Below are 18,813 nucleotides of genomic sequence, written 5' to 3' on the forward strand. Positions count from 1 at the left end.
TCTTTCTTTCTTTCTTTCTTTCTTTCTCTCTTTCTCTTTCTTTCTTTATTTCTTTCTCTCTTTCTTTCTTTCTTTCTTTCTTCCTTCCTGCCTTCCTTCCTGCCTTCCTTCCTTCCTTCCGTCCTTCCTTCCTTTCTTTTTTTCTCTCCAAGGTATGCTAGTTTATATTTTTGCTGCGCAGTCGAAAATCAGGACAATGAGCTCTTGACGCTAGAGATTGTGCATCGCTATGTGGAGCTGCTGGACAAGTACTTTGGAAACGTAAGTGTTGTTCTCGTCTACTCAGAATCAGTCCCTATTTCAGTTCTTACGCCAGTGCTATCTTTCCTTGCATTGCGTCTCCCTCTCAAGCCTAAGGCATGAATTGCATGGGTACAGGGTCCAGAATGTGAGGCGTTCCCCCACTTCCCGTGAGGCTTTGTAAACAAAAGACCCACAGCTTTCAAGAGGCAGGCCGTGTCTCTGTCTTCAGACCACAACCGCACCAGAGACCTTGTTCAATGAACGGGAATTTAATTGTGAAGGATCCTCGATCTTTTCCTTCTCATTCTTCATTGACTGTCATCTCCCTTCTGTTTTGACTTTTCCATCCCCTCTCCAGCTTCTTTTACTAAGTTCCAAGTGTTCTTTTATATTCTTTATATGTTAAGAAAATGCCAAACAAATCAACAAGAAAACCCAAATCCCTTTCCTTCCTATTGTTATTTAGTCTCCATGCATTTATTGCCAAGTAGGATTCCATACACAAGGGGCGGCGTCCTCAGAACCCATGTGCTCTGGGGCCGCTGAGAGCTTGGGTTCCACCTTTCCTGCTCCAAGGAGATCACGGAGTTACCACCGGCCCCTTCCTAATGGTCAACACCAGTGATGCTTCTTAAATCTTCACCTGCTCACCTCCCTGCAGTGCTGGATCCTTGCTCGTCACCGCACCTCTTTCTTTTGCCACAACCCCGAGTTCTGATCCTCATCCTGTTTCTAAAGGCCCCTCCTTGGTTTCTGCCCCGAGCTCCCTTCCTCGCCCTGCCCTTTCTACTCTCCTTGCGTGTCTGACTGACTGTCTCTTCCAGAATCCATGGCCATATGGCTCTCTTGCGCTCTGCTGAGGACGGTCTTCACTGGGCTTCCCACAGCTGTCTCAGTCTTTTGTTTTCTTCTTACAACCATCTCAGCCTTAACACGTCAAGAACTGCAGTCACCTTCTGCAAACCTATTCTGTCTTGTGATTGAGTCTGTTGTGTCCCGGGATCCTCCAATGCTTCCTTCTTTCTTCTTTCTCCACGCTTTGCTAAAGGCGGCCTTTGTCTATTCCAATTGGACTACAGTCCATCTGTTTGCTCCCACTCCCACCCGGTTTACTGAGGATCGCAGTTTTCCTTTTCATTGGGACCTCACCTCTGGCCCTTTCTGCCTCTGGGCTCATCTCTGCCTCCCTTTCCTGGCTTGTCAGTTACCGTCTTCCTTGCAATGCACAGATCCAGGGTGACAGACGTCTTCAGTCACTTTCCATCATCTATAATGAATAACAGCCAAACATTGTAGCCTGGCACGTGAGCTTTCTAAATATCCATCCCAGGCCACTTCTCTGACCTTCTCGCTTTTCTCTTTTTATCCCTGACATGCTCAGTGCTCCAGCAACATGCAGCAGCCTGGTATTACCCGTAACTTGTGCAGGGTTTGTGTGGCCCCCAAACAGCATGTCTCTCGAGATCATGACCTAGGACTTAGTCGTTTGATTTTTCAACACGTGTAAGCAACTCTGGGCCAGATTTTAGCAAATGTTCCAGAAACATGTCATCCAGTTCACGGTCTCAAGAAATAAGTCATTGGATTTGGAGTTTCTTTCAGTAATGCTCTCTTCCCCATTCCCCTGCTCGCTGGTTTTTATTAGGCGTTGTTGGGAGAGTTTGCTTCCATAAGACGTTTTATTCTCTGTCCAATGGAATGAGTAGCATTTGCCGTATTGGTTGGGGTTTTATCAGATTTCTTGCAACGATTTTCACCAGCGTGAGCACTTGAAAGGTTTTTGAAAGAATTTTCTCTCCCTCCCTCCCTGTATCCTTTTGATTCTCCTTTATTCCCTTTATAAATGATGTTAGATGACCTTTAATGTTGCTTCAGAGATTCAGGTTGTTGGTAAGTATACAGAATAAGACAGGCAGACCATTTTTCTTCCTCTTCCTCTTAGGTTTTCTCTGTTTTTATTTATTTATTTATTTATTTATTTATTTATTTATTTATTTTTCAATATATGAAATTTACTGTCAAATTGGTTTCCATACAACACCCAGTGCTCATCCCAAATGGTGCCCTCCTCAATACCCATCACCCACCCTCCCCTCCCTCCCACTCCCCATCAACCCTCAGTTTGTTCTCAGTTTTTAAGAGTTTCTTATGCTTTGGCTCTCTCCCTCTCTGACCTCTTTTTTTTTTTCTTCCCCTCCCCCCATGGGTTTTCATTTTTTTAAAGAGAGATTTGCAAACATATAATAGCATGTTTTCAAACTTGAGATTAGTTAAATTTATGCTTTCCATTATTCAAATGAAGCCTGACATTTTGAAATCCACTGCAGACCTGGCCTTTTGTAAAGGCCTGCAGGAGTTTTTGTGAGGCCCAGGCTTCCCTAGGACCTTCTGCCCCTAATTTCTGCACTCTGGTTTGAACTATATGTTTTCCTAGATTTACCCAACTGTGATAACGTGAATCGGGGTTAAATTTCGATCTTAGTCTTATCACGACACATTGCTTTCTTAAGACAATCTAAATCACCTTCACCAATGCTAAGCTCAGTTAAGATATAAGGAGAATCAGAATGAATTCCTATTTCTCTAACATTAATTTTTCATCCTATTGTGGCGTACCTTGAGAAGCTCTGTCTTTGCCATGGACCAAAATTTAATTCACTAAAAAATTCAATGAATCTTTTATTAAGCTAAGAGCAGCTAAGAGCGATTCAAGGCTATGTGCCCAGTAGGTGTTCAGTTCTTATTAATTAACTGTGATGAGCAAAGCCTACCAGTACTGATTCTCATTGACATCATCTCAGGAATAATCTATTTCTCTTTGGCACTCTTTTTTTTCTTTGTTAATACTGAAGGTTTCCTTGAATTCTGCCCTTGATATTATCCAAGAGAAAACTTTGTACTGTGTTTCTCTTATAACAGTGGAAAATATTCCCTTCCTATGCCAGATCAATCAAACTCTCTGGCTACTAACTTATGTATTTTTTGAGCATTTTTCCATTCCAGGGAGATTTACACGGCTTAACTAGTTAATCTTTCAATCTTCCGTAAACAGCATTAACCCCAATTTACAGAGGCTACGAAGAGATGCCCCAGAGTCTTAGAGTAGATAAAGGTCTGTTTGAGGATTTAGCCACCTGCCGTATTTTCCCATTACAGACTGTGGTGTGAGTTTTTGCTGATGTGCTCAGAGGGTATGGGTGTTGCTATCCCAAAGAGGCTTGATCTTGATTTAGGAAGTTTTCTTCTAGGAGGAGGAAGGCTCTGAGTCCTGCTAGGTCCTGAGTGAGTGGTGCCCAGTCACCCCACTAACCAGACCCGTGATTTGGCTTATGATAGATCTCTAATTTCACAGATAAGAAAATAACACTCCAAAAGGTTAACAGAAATATTTACTTTGCTAATCTCATGGGGCTGTTGTGGGGATCAAAGAGACAGTGTGATCGACAATACTTTATAAACTGTCAATTGCTATGTCGTTGTACCTTAAACTGTAATTATTATTTTATATATGGTTTTATACGTTTGCTGTATGTAATTTAAACTTTTTGTACTTACTTTAGAACAGAATTCAGTAAGAGAAGGCTCTTCTTAGACTCTATCCAAAAGTATTTAGTTAATGAAATGTCAGAAATAATCTTACGAAGTCATGTATTCTGCTCTAAGAGAAGACCCTCAAGCCAAATTAAAGCACAGGCTAAGAGATCAAGGGTGAAATTAAATTATCACTGTTTCTGCCTTCTTATAAGCTTTCTTCCAGAGTCTATATATACACAAGAAAATGTGAAAAAAAAATACAGATGCTCACGTGTTTATAAACATGGAAACCATTTATTTTTACATAGTAGATGAAATGCGGTAATTTAAGCATTGAGGGCACGTTCCTGATGTACTGGGACAGTACCTTTAAGTGGAATCACCAGTATTTGAGTAATTGGGCAGTTAGCTGAAGAAACCTGCATTTGGTCTAGGGTGCTCCGGGAGGTGTTTCCTGTTTCTGCTCTCAGATACAGTAACCCCTTGGGGTTAGGCTCAAAGAATAACCATAGAAGTAGCATTTTGGAGTTGCTGTATACAAAATCGTTGCTCATATGTGACACTCCCTACAGTTCTGATAGAACTTGTACACCTGTTTCCTTATAACCTAGAGATAGTCACTGTACATCCAAGTTGCTGCTGTGTGTGTGTGTGTGTGTGTGCCTGTGCGTGTGTGTTCTCTATCGGACTTTGCGTGCCTGAGACTTTATTCCCTTCCCTTGAAACTAGATGCAGTCAGTTAACCGCCCCATGGCTGTCTGGGAGTGGGGTTTGAGACGTTCCTGAAAAACTTGCATTAGTATCTGCCAGGTTCACCTTGCAGGATCCCAGCTGCTGGTTTCTCCTAATGAGGCTCCCGTCTGTCTCCGATTCCTGTCTACGCCTGCCTTGAACTCTGAGGTTCCTCAGCTTTTGCTACTGTTACTCCTGACTTCCTGCCTCTACTGACCTCTGGTAACTGCTTGCTCCTTGTGTCTTCTTTAACCAGACATACGCAGTTTTATTTCTAAATGGGATTGCATTACGCATGGTAGTCTGCAGCTTGCTTTCTTTTCTCTCCCCTCTCCAAATGTACCTTGGAGTTCTTTCCCCATTTGTCCATGGAAATCTCTCGCATTCTTTCCAACTTCTACACGGAATTTCCACACCGTCACAACAGACAGAGAGGCAGACAGACTGTTGCGGGAGGGAGGAGGTAGAGATAGATGTATACACCCACTTGTTGTGGATTTACCCGCTTATGCTGTTTTCTAGTGAATGAGGAGACCAGGACCTTTGCAGGTAGTTGGAAGAGTTTTTCTGAGCTGGCCATTTATGGTCGTGATATTTACCTAATGATTTATAGAGTCTGCAACTTCATTGACCTAAGTCCTAAATACGTGAAGCAGTTTGCTAAAACGTTGACATCCACTTCATGTAACGTTATAGCCCTCAGTAGGATCAGAGAATCAGTGGTCTGGGAACCCATTAATTCCCAGCCTCATAGAAACAAGGCCTAAATAGTGACTGGCTCATTTATCCTACAGACATGTCCTGCATCCTATGATGTGCTGGATACCGGGGATATTAAGATGACTGAGGTCTGTGCCTGAGCTCACAGTGCTGGGGGAGAGATCGATAAGTAAGCATAACCTAGTGCCCACAGATGTAAGAGAGAACACAGAGCAAGTGGTGTGAAATCTGAGTGGGGGAAAAGAGGCTTTGGTGGAATCTCTGTACCCCTGACTTTTGAGTTTGGCCTTGGAAAAGTGAGCTTCATTTTTTTTTTAAATTTTTTTTTTTTAACATTTATTTATTTTTGAGACAGAGAGAGACAGAGCATGAACAGGGGAGGGTAAGAGAGAGAGGGAGACACAGAATCTGAAGCAGGCTCCAGGCTCTGAGCTGTCAGCACAGAGCCCGACGTGGGGCTCGAACTCGCGGACTGCGAGATCATGACCTGAGCCGAAGTCGGACGCTTAACTGACTGAGCCACCCAGGCGCCCCAAGTGAGCTTCATTTTGCCAGCAGCGTAAAGAAAAGGACATCTGGGGTGTATCCCAGGAATCGCTCATATGTGCAAAGGTAAAGGCATAAAAGAACACAGTGGACCGTGGCTGTAGCACGGGGGTGATGCTGACACAGGAAGCTAGAAAGAGGGGGGCCCAGGCTAGGTGGTAAAGAGTCCCAAAAGGCATGTAGAGGAATTAAAACTTTGTTCTGGACATAAGACCTTACACAGGAGAGGAACGAGATCAGCACTTTAGCAGAGCGTTAGTCATTGTTGGCCTTGAGTGGGGACCGACGCCACCTAACAGGTCATTGCAGTGGCCTCGGTGAGAGAGGTTGCAGGCCTGAGAGAAGGCGGCGAAAGGGTAGCAGACAGAAGAGGCGAAGGGGTGTCGTTTATTTACACGATGGAATCAACAGGAACTGATGACCAGACTGAGCGGCGTGAGACCCGAGGCAGGGGGAGAAGAATGACGGGGAGGGAGAAATCAGTGGCACTGTGGAGTGAATTCGGTCAAGCCACAGATCGAATTTTCAGCTACTAAGCAAAATGGTCTGTGGGGAAGAGAATATGCTTAACTTCAGTTTGGCAGATGGTGACTTGGACTGAGGAATGTCCAGGCAGACGTGTCTCCTGAGCAGGTGAAGATATTGGACTCACTCCAGAAGGAGATCAGGGCTACACATCCAGGTTATGGGACCCTGGATGCGAGACGCAGCCATAGAGAGTCTGTGACGTTGTCTAGAGTATATGTATCGCAAAGAGAAGAAGCTCTCATGAAACACGCCAGTGCTGAAGAAGAAGGTGGGTCACTAGAATGTAAACGGCATGAAGCAGCGATGTTGATTTTGCTGATGTCCCAAGCCCCCCTCCAGAAATACTTCTTCACCGAATGCAAAGTAGCGGGGGAGATAAATCATCCAGCGAGTCTGCGAAGGAATCACCAGAGATGTTGGGCAAGAACAGGCCTTGAATGGTATGGCCAAGGTCAGGGAGCAAGGGAGAGATTTTTCAAGAGAGACATGGTGGAGTGTTTCCAGTGCTACTGAGAGGTAAAGGAGGCGGAGGGCAGAGGGCAAGAAACTTGCAGTTAGCAGCAACCTTCCAGAGGGTGTGGAATAGGAACGGGGACGTCGGGGAGTTGAGGAAAACGTGAGAAGGAAAACCCCAGGAGAGTGCCAGCATGGCCAATCAGGGAATTGGAAACAAGCCCTGTTGGGATCATGAGGGGTGGCTCTCTTGCCTCTGGCTTCACTTGAACCACGAAATCTATTAGGCTCTGCTTTGGTCTGTGACAGTGGTTCTCCCCCTGTGGTCCCCAGACCTCCATCATTAGCATCGCCTGGGAACCCCTCACACGTGCAGACTCTCGGGCCTTACCCAGACGCGCCAAATCCTAACGTTCAGGGTGGGGGCCCAGCAGGTGCCTTCCGTGCGGATTCAGTGCGCTCTGAAGTTTGAGAACCACTGGCTTGTGGCATAATTTTGAGAGAAATTAGCACAGGTGAGCTGACTTGCCTCTGAAGAGTGAGCTGCTGATAGTCCTGTAGCTAGGAGCCCAGACTTACGGACCAGAGAGCGGGAGGAAGGAGGCGAGGGACTCGGCTTCCGTTCGGGCAGGTGGAAATAGGAGCCATGCTGCCCGATCCCTCTCCCGAGTCTCAAATTTCTTGTTGTGACGTCAAAGAATATTATTTAAGGACATGGTCTGCTTAATAGAATGTGGTTTTACTTTTGCTAAAGCGCCTGGGATTCCCCACTTCTATTTTTCTGTCCTTAGAATACCATTTGATAGTTTTCCCTTTGGTGCGCCACCTGGGTGTGGCTGTTGGAAACGCTTGAGGCTGATTCGTGTTTCCCCTGCTGCTCCTGCAAGTTCACCAACACGTTTTTGTCTGACCAGGTCTGCGAGCTGGATATTATCTTTAATTTCGAAAAGGCTTATTTCATCCTCGACGAGTTTATAATGGGTGGAGAAATTCAGGAAACGTCCAAGAAATCTGCTGTCAAGGCCATTGAAGATTCTGATATGTTACAGGAGGTCAGTACAACGGGGACAGATAACGATGGGGACGATGATGATTGTGTGTTGGCCGACACTTCTTGAGTGCTTGACACTGTGCAGGGTGCGGTTTTTAAGCAACTTACCTGTGTTCGCTCTTAAGAGGCGAGTGAACGGAGACACAGAGAGGTTAAACAACCTGCCTGATGTCACACAGCTGGAAAGTGTGGAATAGAGAGTTGAACCCAGGAACCTGGGCTCCAGAGTCTTGGCTTTTCGTGTTTGGCTGAGCTCTTTAGTGAGGGTACCTCAATTGTCAACAAGGAACCAAAAGCTGGGTGCTATTTTTTTTTCAGACATTTAATGAGAGGTATAAAAAGACTTTCATTAAAATATCTGTGCTCCCCTGGGAAAGGAGAATAGCAGTACATTGTCACTCCATTTGCCAGGGATATTAGAAGTTTATTATTGAAGATGGAATTTATCATTGTAATTAAAATTCCTTACACCTCCTGGCGAGGCTGCACGTGTGCTCCTATTTGCATAAGTAAATTGGGAATCCTGTGGTTTGCTTGCCAAGGTATAAATGGGCCCTGAAGCATCCATGTGGTCGTGCTCCTGACTCTGTGATATTTACATAAAATACAGTGGGTCTTTTATTTTATTTATTTTTTATTTTAGAGAGAGAGAGAGAGTGCCCATGAGTGAGGGAGAGGGGCAGAGGGGGGAAGAGAGACTCTCAAGCAGGCTCTTTGCTCAGCACGGAGCCCGATACGGGGCTCGATCCCACGACTCCGGGATCGTGACCTGAGGCGAAATCAAGAATCAGACGCTCGACCGACTGAGCCACCCAGACGTCCCATATGGGGCTTCTAGAAGCGGTGCAGATTTGCACCATACGTCACACCTAATAAGGGAACTTACCTACATCAGCCCCTTGACTCCTCCCAAGGACACTGACGGGGAGCACAGCACCCCACTGACCTTTGGCCTCCTAATGAGGTGATCCCACCAACCCCAGCACAGGCCACCCCTAGGTACTTCTTCCCACAGCGTCACTGGGTCTTTCCACCTGCCTGTCTCACGATGGCAGGTCATGAGATTCCAGAGGATTACATGCTCTCTTTTAAAAAATGGCGTTAAAGCCATTCTTCCTGCTGTTCAAGAAATAAGAGACTGGCTTAATAAAACAGCATCAGGCATGGTCTCCCAGCAACTTTTCTGGCACCTCGCTGAGCTGATGACTTATTCCAGCCCATCCGGGGGGAAGCAGAGCTCAGGTGAATGGACTCTGAGGAAGACACCTGTTGGAGTAGGTGCCCGGAAGCATCCGCGTGTGCCTTTGAGGAGACTGGTTCATCTCCCTCTGGAGGTGTCCTCACCGCAAGAAATGCATTTAAACCTTCTGATGTTTGCTTGGCTCTCTCCAAATGCCAAAGGAAGGGAATTTCTCAAGGTGCTTGAGAAATCAGGGGTTTGGAAATTCCACAGGACAACCTTTCTTAAAATATGCCAAGGGTTATTTATAACCCTATCCTCAGGGCCCTTACTGGGGAGTCTACTTACAGGAGAAAGAGACTTTTTAGCGGGGTCTTGGGCACTAATTGCAGCTTTCTGAACTGGGGCCAGGACACAATCTGGGTTATTTGGAATTCCTGCTCTGGAAGAAATACAGGGTTTTAAAGAGCTGGGAGTACATCCGATGCTGCTAGTTCCACAGAAATCTGGGAAGCAGGTATTTCAAGAAAGAGCCCTTCCACAATTAAATGCTAACTGGTAGTTCGCGTTCTTGCTGATCGAGCGGAAGGTCTTGATGGGCAGGGCTCACGGGCCCCTCCGTTTAGCCTCTGTGTCCCCATGGTGACCAGGAAATGTCATGACTGCCCTCTAAATCTCTCTGGGTAAACTAACAGCACCTGCCAAATAGAGACAACGTTATCAGCATTCTCTTGGGCTCCGGGTACTTCAGCTAAGTCAGTGAACGTTTGGGGAGCTGGCTGAAAAATGGGCTGTGTATATCCGGTCAGAAAAGTGTAGAATGACTAGGCACAAGCCATGTAATTACAGAAAGAAAAAAAAAATACTGCTTCCTTTTTTTCCCTGTCCTTTGGACCTAAGCACATATTTTAGCTACTAAAGGTTAAGGGAGGCCTTTGTAACATTGCTTTCGCTTTTAGCCCCTAGAACTTTCTCTGACCCCTAATTAATAAAGGTTTCTTAGAATAAAAAGGCCATCCTCGCATATTTATTAGTAAGAAGACACAGAGTCTTGGGGCGCCTGGGTGGCGCAGTCGGTTAAGCGTCCGACTTCAGCCAGGTCACGATCTCGCGGTCCGTGAGTTCGAGCCCCGCGTCAGGCTCTGGGCTGATGGCTCAGAGCCTGGAGCCTGTTTCCGATTCTGTGTCTCCCTCTCTCCCTCCCCTCCCCCGTTCATGCTCTGTCTCTCTCTATCCCAAAAATAAATAAACGTTGAAAAAAAAAAAAAATTAAAAAAAAAAAAGAAGACACAGAGTCTTAAATTTGCAAATGCTCAAAGATTATTCTGAGTGTCCTGGGGCTTGGTGTTAGTGATATGGATTAAAAAAGAACAGATTAGGGGAGCTGGGTGGCTCAGTCGGTTAATGTCCAACTTCGGCTTGGGTCACGATCTCACGGTTCGTGAGTTCGAGCCCCGCGTCGGGCTCTGTGCTGACAGCTCAGAGCCTGGAGCCTGCTTCGGATTCTGTGTCTCCCTCACTCTGCCCCTCCCCTGCTCATTCTCTGTTTCTCCCTCTCTCAAAAATAAATAAACATTAAAAAAATTTTTTTTAATAAAAAAATGCAAAGAACGGTTTAATTGGTTGGGGGTGACTTTTGGAGGTATCTTATTTTGTGGGTGACAACCCGTGGACAGTGGCTTGAAGTGATAAGAAAACAAACTGAAAGAGAAAGGTAGTTAGCTTATTACCTGCAGGGGTTGCAATTCCTGGCATCACCAGTGGGGCGACGGACAGAAGAGGTTTCCCCACAAAGTGAGGAGCCTGAGTCAAAATGGTGTCTCATTGGCTCAAGTGAGAGAATACCTTGCCTGTGTATGTGTGGAGGCATGAGAATGGCATAGGTGCATCCCCACATTGTCGTCACCCTGAAAAGCACAACCCACGTTGGGGTACCTCGGTGGCTCAGTCAGTTAAGTGTCCTACTTCCGATCTTGGCTCAGGTCATGATCCCAGGATCCTTGGGCTCCACACCGAGCATGAAGCCTGCTTGGGATCCTCTCTCCCTCTCTGCCCCTCCCCTGCATGCTCTCTCTCTCTCTCTCTCTAAAACAACAACAACAACAACAATGATGAAAACAAAACCCACAACCCATGTTAACTGCTAAGCAAAGCCATAAAGCAGTAAAAAGTTACAGTATGTACAGTGCGAAATCCACAAGAAACTCGGTGGTGCAAGAAGGGGTCCTGAGGGACAGATCCTGGTCCTCTTGTGAAACACAGAGCTCTTTAAGGTTGTGCCAGCCTTGAGTGTCTTTTCCAACCTTGAAAGCAGGAAGCTCAAGAAAATACCAACCTTGTACGCTATTGATTCATGTAACTTGAGTAACAGCATGGCCCAGAAAGGACAGTCAGTGTCTTCTGTAGCCGACTGAGGTAGCCAGTGGTGGGAGGTGGTGCCAATAACTAGAAGCCGGCAAAGTGACAATTCCAGAGGCTTTTGCTGGCCCAAGCCCCTTCCGAGGCTGCAGGCTCATGTGGTGGAATTTATAAAGGTAAGATATCGTAGCCGCAAAGCGCATGTAGCCATACAGTGAATACATTATAGAAGCATGTCAGACACTTAATGAATGAAAACCTTAGGCTATGGTTCTGGATTTTGGGATACTTGTCCTTTAAAAACACATAATCTGTTACTGCCTTCCTCATTCTAAATCAACTTCATACCCAATTTTGTATTTGCAACTTTGTATTCCTTTTCAAATGGTATAAACTCTAGGTGCTAGAAAACAGGCGTGGGCCCCTGGCCAGTGTGATAGCCCTGCTAAGTTTGAAGACACCGGCAGCAATTGTAAGAGGAGATGCAGACAGGGCAGAGGGCTGGGGGTGTGGGCTTCTCTTGGCCAGTGCTCATCTGGAGGCATAAGAGCTTTATAAGAAAGTGTGGGTGACCGAGCGCAAGTGTTTCAGCATAGGAGCCCTGGAATTCTAAACAGAGCTGGTGAAAACCCGTTGGAATGCCTGATTTCCAACCTTGGTTCCCTCTGAGTGATATTGCTTAGCCATGGCCTTGCCGTTTGGCCCATGCGGATCGGTTGTCTTCCCGGCCAGGTGCAAGTGAATTATGCACCCTGAGGTTCAAGGTTAAGTACAGTTTGATCACTGCTGATGGAGCTGACTGGGGCTTACACGAACGAGGCAGGGGCGTTTCCCCAAGGCTGCCCCCTTGAACTTTGTATTGATTCGACACAGGAGCCACTGTGTTACACAAATATATAAGTCTACAATAGAAGAGAATGCAAGAGACGACCCATTTATCTTGCATGGTAAAGGGCTTGCCCATCACGGTATATTTCAACTCTACCTGTAATTGTGAATCTGGCCGAACGTTTCTTAAAAAGTACTGGCAAAAAATTATGGCCTTCTGGCATGTTAACAAACTTGCTAACTGGTGAGGAGGATGAAGGAAGTTCGCATACTCTGGAGGAAAGCCTTTTCAAAATACATGGAAGAAATCCTTAAGAATCCTAGTTTGTGTGTGCTTTTTATATCTTGCCAACAAGCGTAGAAAGATGCTTTGCACAGTATCCGTAGCAATTCTGATGTTACAGAAATACAGTCGAGATTTCTCTACTACGTGTGCCTGGAGGTGGGTGCTCATGATCATTTAGGCACGTTTATCCGAAGTCAACAGTGGCATATTGGCAGCTGTTGCTTTAGAATTTCTCTTATCGGACATTCTTTTTGGGATCAAGCGTAGCTTTTTCCGTGGAAAGTTATTAAGTTCCAGCCACATGGATGTGTATGCACGTTACGCTCAAACTTTGAACTGCCGTTCTTGATCAGAATGCAAAGATTGATGTCCATCCCCGTTTAGATAACTTCTGTTCAATAACCACAAACAATAAGGAAGTAAAAGAATGACAAAGGTTTCACATTCTGCTAAAGGCTGTCGAAGGGGCTCTTGTTCTAATTTCTCGTTCTCTTTCAGACGATGGAAGAATATATGAGCAAGCCTACATTTTAACCGCACGTCTACTTGAAGACTCCCGAGTCCCCCACGCTGTGAGCCTGTAAATTAGCAGAACCTGCCTCCAGTTCCTTGAGGAGCTTCTGGCAGCATGCCAAAAATAACCTAAAAGGGATCCTTCGTTAACTAGCAATTAACTTGTTTCACATAACATATTTATCGTTATTACATATCTGTATTATGCTGTACGTAACTACTTATTGTGGCTCTGGATGTTCAAGCAACTGCTTTATGACTCAGTAGACTGGGTATGTGTCTACAGTGCTTTAATTCCATGTGATATTTTTAAGCTAATTTAAGTAAAGGTGTTGCAATATGTTTATTGTTGCATTCCATTCTCTACTGACAGCTGAATAATAACCCATGGTTTTGAACATGAAATACATGTTGTATTATGAATAATTCTTTTCTAAATGTTCAACTTTTTAAATTGTATGATAATTCAAAATTATGTTAATAGTTCAGAGTTCATACATAATGCTAGACATTTTTTTTTTTTTTGGATACACTTAGTAAAATGTAAATTTCAGTCCAGATACAATGTATCTGATTTTAATGTCCTGCATTCTTTATTTTTTCAGGGTTGGAATTAAGGAAAATAACCAAAGATAGTAAGGGACTTAAGTGGTTTTGATATCATGGAAGCTGCTATCTAGTCGAGATTTTCATTTTACCTTTTAATTGAATATAAAGGGCATTCCATTATGAGGTTATATTTTCCTATAAACTCTCTGTATTTATTAAGGATTTGAGACTTCTGGAGATACAGTGTCTATGACTTCCCTTATTATAACAATAGTATAATAAAGATGAATAAAAGTAGCAGTAATTATTATAACTACTACCATTTTAATAAGTTTTAAGGTTCCAAGCACTTAGCTGCTTGAGAGATTTTGCTTCAAACATGTTTTAATGTGTATCTACTATGTTTGACGACTGATTGTTTATTAGACTTACTTATTATAACAGCCTATATAGTAGATGCCCTTCCTCCTTTCTTACTTCCTCATGCCCCGAATTAAATATTTGCTGCTGATCATTATTATTCTCAATATGTTGCATTCCTGATTTGCCGGAATGAAAGTTCTCTGTAACCAGGTAGTAAACGTGATCAGACATTACAGGGAAATAGCTCGTAACACTCTGTCTTGATGCCCCACCTCTGATGTCCTACGTGTGCATTTTCCATGTTCATTTTGAGGTCTGGTATCATTCGGGTTGGAGTGGTTAGGGATCCCTCATGCTTTTCCTAAGAGAGCAGTGTGCTTGCTGTTGTATTCTTTCTCTAGAAGATCCTATATGGTGAACCTTTAGAGAACATGAATGCCCTCTCTGATTCGTCTTGCCAGATATATTTAAGGAAAAATAAGACACGAACAGAAGAAAAACTTGGCCAATTCCTCAATAGAGCCGTTACTAAAAAGAAGGAACTCAGATTAGTATACGAAGGAATTACTGGGCTTTTAATATCTATTTACTCAGGCTAATCCTGTGATTACAATGATGGCATTGGATTGAAGTTTAACTGCCATTTTTGATCACTCTGTTTATTTGATGTCTTCCGATTTGTGTTGTCAATATGGTGGAACTCTTTTATTTTTAAAAAGGTTTGTGGGGCCCCTGGGTGGCTCAGTCGGTGATGCGTCCGTCTTCGGCTCAGGTCATGATCTCACGGTTTGTGAGTTCAAGCCCTTCATTGGGCTCTTGTGCTCGGAGCCTGGAGCCTCCTTCTGATTCTGTGTCTCCCTCTCCTTTTCTGCCCCTCCCCAGCTTGTGCTCTCTCTCTCTCTCTCTCAAAAATAAACATTAAAAAAAAAATAAAAAGTTCTGCAAAGGTAGACTTTGTGTAAGTCATTGTGTTTTCCTGGTTCTTTTGAAGTTTTCGACCATTTTTGGGTGAAGGTATTTATTCATGTATTCTTTCAAATGGGCTAATCCCACGTTAGACATTATCAAGCTGTATACTGGGCTTTCAGACTCTGTGTCGGTGTCTCACATAGAAAACGAGCATAATGATGGAGCACGCCAGGTGAATATGAGGTATTTGGGGGACATTTTATGTGGGTCTCGGTGAAAGCAATCATTATATTTTCTTTATATTATGCAATTATAATAGAACTACCAAGTGAACGATAATAAATACTAAATTTGTATAAAACTTCCAAATAAAATGTTTTTACATTTTTTAACGAGGAATTTGAGTGTGTTTTTTACGAATAGAATTGGTTTTTGATCAAATTTTATGCTAGAAGTTTCTACCCCTAATTCCTGGTGATAGTCCCTTCAATGTGATCTCTGTGGTTTCTTGGCACTTACCGTCAGGAAGCAGCTTTGCAAGCAGGTGAGAGCAAATGGAGAGAAGAGTCTGAACTGCTTTGCTTCGACTGACTTCTCCTCATCATTCACCCACATTTTGGTAATCTGATCTCTTGGCGTGTAGTCAATGATGCATTCTTTAAGTCTAGTAATTTCTTTCATGAGCAAACGTTAAGTTGGGACAAAGTAAGGGAATTTTTAATTCATTCAAACTTTTTTTTTTTTTTTTTTTTTTTTTTGCCAAATCAAGTCTCCTAAAGTAATGCAAATCCTTTTCATCAAACACACAGATGTTGTTCTACTAGGCCTAATCATACCTCCTTAAGATTCATATTGTAACACCTAGGAAACATCACTGAGGAACTGTGTTTACTTTTCTGAGATTGAATCAATGAACTTCATTGGTAAATGTTACCGTATTCTTTCACATGGTCTCTGGAATTTTGGATGAAGTCCAGTCAGATGCTCTGGGAAGTAAGTAACATAAGCCAATGACTGTTTTTCAGTAATTAGCAAAGTGTGGGCCATTAAAAATCTTTCTCTCCTTCCAAAAAATGGGGGGGGGGAGTGCTTAAATTACTATTGAAGTAAGATAAGGATTATCTCACATTTAAAATCAAGCAAACTCATAATTCCTTTTCTTCAGCATAAATGTCTTATTTACTTCCAAATATTATCAAGTAAATCATGCTGTCCTCTTTCTACTAAATATTCCTTTTACACACAAGATTAACATTTTATTTATTTATTTATTTATTTATTTTAACATTTATTTATTTTTGAGACAGAGAGAGACAGAGCATGAACGGGGGAGGGTCAGAGAGAGGGAGACACAGAATCTGAAGCAGGCTCCAGGCTCTGAGCTGTCAGCACAGAGCCCGACGCGGGGCTCGAACTCACGGACCGCGAGATCATGACCTGAGCCGAAGTCGGCCGCTTAACCGACTGAGCCACCCAGGTGCCCCAAGATTAACATTTTAAACGTACAAATTATCAAGTAAGAAGCAGCATTCCAAGTTAGAACAGTACCAGGTGTAGCTCAGAAAGTCAGTTGGAAGTCAATGCTAATAATAAAAAAAGCTCACAAACTCACATACTGCAGAATTTTCATTATGGTGGGAAAATATCTATAAAATTTAAGACGATATAAATGTGAAGAATAAAGAACTAGGATACTTGCAGGGGTTTGTGATCCGAAAAGGAAGTTTGAAAACAAATTTAGGTCATTAGCAGTTTTTAGAATGGTATAAAACTAAATTGAAAAATGAAAGTATGATGATATAACTTTGCAAGTTAATGCAGTTAGAATTGGAAGTATTGGAACATTAGTTTTCATTCAATAAAATAATCAAACTTCTAAAAGCATCTTAAAATATAATTACTTTTACTTATGTATGAGTAAATATATTTTGGAGAAACTGTACAATGAATTGATTAAATTATGGTTTTCTGGATTTAGAAATAGGCATCTTTTTATTTCTGGAAACAAGTTTTTAAGGATACTTTATCAGGAATCGCACTGTGGCTAATGTAGCAATTTCATTACTATGTATTCATCCAAAGGATACAAAATTACTAATTTGATGGGCTACATGCACCCCAATGTTTGTAGCAGCACTATCTACAATAGCCTAAGTATGGAAAGAGCCCAAATGTCCATCAACAGATGAATGGATAAAGAAGGTTTTATATTATACATATAATATACAAAGTTGAAAAAATATCTCATGGAATATTATTCAGCCATAAAATAATGAAATCTTGCCATTATGCTGAGTGAAATGAGTCAGAGAAAGACAATTAACGCATGATCTCGCTCATACATGGAACTTAAGAAACAAAACAAATGAGCAAAGGAAAAAAGAGAGAGGCAACTCAAGAAATAGACTCTTAACTGTAGAGAACAAATTAATAGTTACCAGAGGGGAGGTGGGGGGCGAAGGGTTAAATGGGTGATGGGGATTAAGGAGGGCACTTGTGATGAGCCCCTTGTGATGTTGTATGTAAATATTGAATCTAAATGTTGAATCGCTAAAGTCTACACCTGAAACTAATATTACACTGCATGTTAACGAATTGGAATTTAAATAAAAACTGGGGGAAAAAAAGCCAAAACTGACACAACGGATGGATGAATGAATAAACCAAAGCATATTATAAGAAGAATGAATAAAATCAATTATGTTCTACTTGGAATACCTAATCTCATATGAAAATAGTAACAGTTGTAAAGAAAGCAATTTTCACGTTCTTTCTGTAGTCATTGAAAACTTTACTTCAAATATAATAAGGGCATAGAACCTATTAAGTTGGAAGAAAATTTAAATCTTTAGCCTACACACCCTCCAGAATGATAAATCGTAAAGTAAAAATGAGACTAAGTCATTAGTTTAGAACGTGCTACATGTGTGGACACTTCTTCCAGCCTTCTGCCTTCTGTCAGTGTGTTCTATATTCAAAATTGTAGGAGCCAAAATATATAATTGCTAAATTTCCCTGAAGTTGTTTTTCTGAGGCAGCCATCCAAATACTACTCAAATATAATTTCGACTCTTGGGAGCTTTTGAATCGGTGGGAAATAATGGCTTGATTTTTAAAAATCTCTCTATATATAGATTTTCAGCTATCAGTCTCGGAGCAAACAAGTCGATCACTACTCACTGACTAGGGCCACAACTCTCTGATGGGATTGTTTGAGCCACAAGACTATCCTCATTTGTGGTCAGAGCATCAGAATGGACTAGAAACCGGGAACCTTTATGCTGGTCCCGGATGTACCGCTGAAAAGGCCCACAACCTTGCCCTTTGGAATGGATGGAAAGTTAAGAGTCAGATGGGATTTTGGAAGTGAGCTAGTCTGCGCTGCTCATTATACGAAGAAGACGAGAGTAGTCAGTGCATTAACATTTACGCTTTGATCAAGTCTCAGAGCTAATGATTTGTTTAATTAAACCTTGTCTTGATCAAAGGTGTTACCTGATGAAAGTATCTGATGAGCTTGTTTTCCTGGTATGAACTACAAGCCCAATGACATTTAAACATGTTTTTCACCCTTTTAAATGATACAAATGAAGTACACTGCGTGCACTTTAAATAAGGGATGCCATTATAAGAGTAGAAAAAAAAAGGTGGTGCTGTAACAGGTGAAGGGTGAATTGCCGAATTAGCGTTGTCGAATTTTAGAGGTGGGAGATCTTACATGTTTCAGAGGGAAGGGAGAACAGAGGAGGAATAGTTTTGTTTTTGTTTTTTGGGGTTTTTTGTTTGTTTTCTGCTGGTCTTGAATCAAAGGGACTGATCATCTGGAAAAATCCCTGAGAATTCAGTGACTGTTTCCTGCGTGTAATGAAGGTTTGTCGTTTCAACACTGTTTGTACCTAACTGTGAAAAAAGACCTTTCTTTGCGTTTGGTTGTGAGCTGTGAGGCCCCAGTGCTGGATGAAACCAAACCCCGCTTGAAAATGAGGCAGATCCCAGCTGTTCATTTACCAAACCATTTCC

General features: G+C 42.7%; 1 protein-coding gene across 1 annotated transcript in view; it reads left to right on the forward strand.

Annotated features, from left to right (window-relative positions):
- AP1S3 (adaptor related protein complex 1 subunit sigma 3) overlaps positions 1-14,791 on the forward strand; it is a 60,288-nt gene extending 45,497 nt beyond the window's left edge. Inside the window, exons 3-5 of the mRNA XM_049615860.1 lie at positions 153-261; positions 7,671-7,808; positions 12,958-14,791. Coding sequence (XP_049471817.1) covers positions 153-261; positions 7,671-7,808; positions 12,958-12,993 — 283 coding nt within the window. The 3' untranslated portion in view covers positions 12,994-14,791. The remainder of the gene's footprint in view (positions 1-152; positions 262-7,670; positions 7,809-12,957) is intronic.
- The last annotated feature ends 4,022 nt before the right edge of the window (positions 14,792-18,813 follow it).

The sequence above is a fragment of the Panthera uncia genome (assembly GCF_023721935.1).
Source record: "Panthera uncia isolate 11264 chromosome C1 unlocalized genomic scaffold, Puncia_PCG_1.0 HiC_scaffold_3, whole genome shotgun sequence".
Lineage (NCBI taxonomy): Eukaryota > Metazoa > Chordata > Mammalia > Carnivora > Felidae > Panthera > Panthera uncia.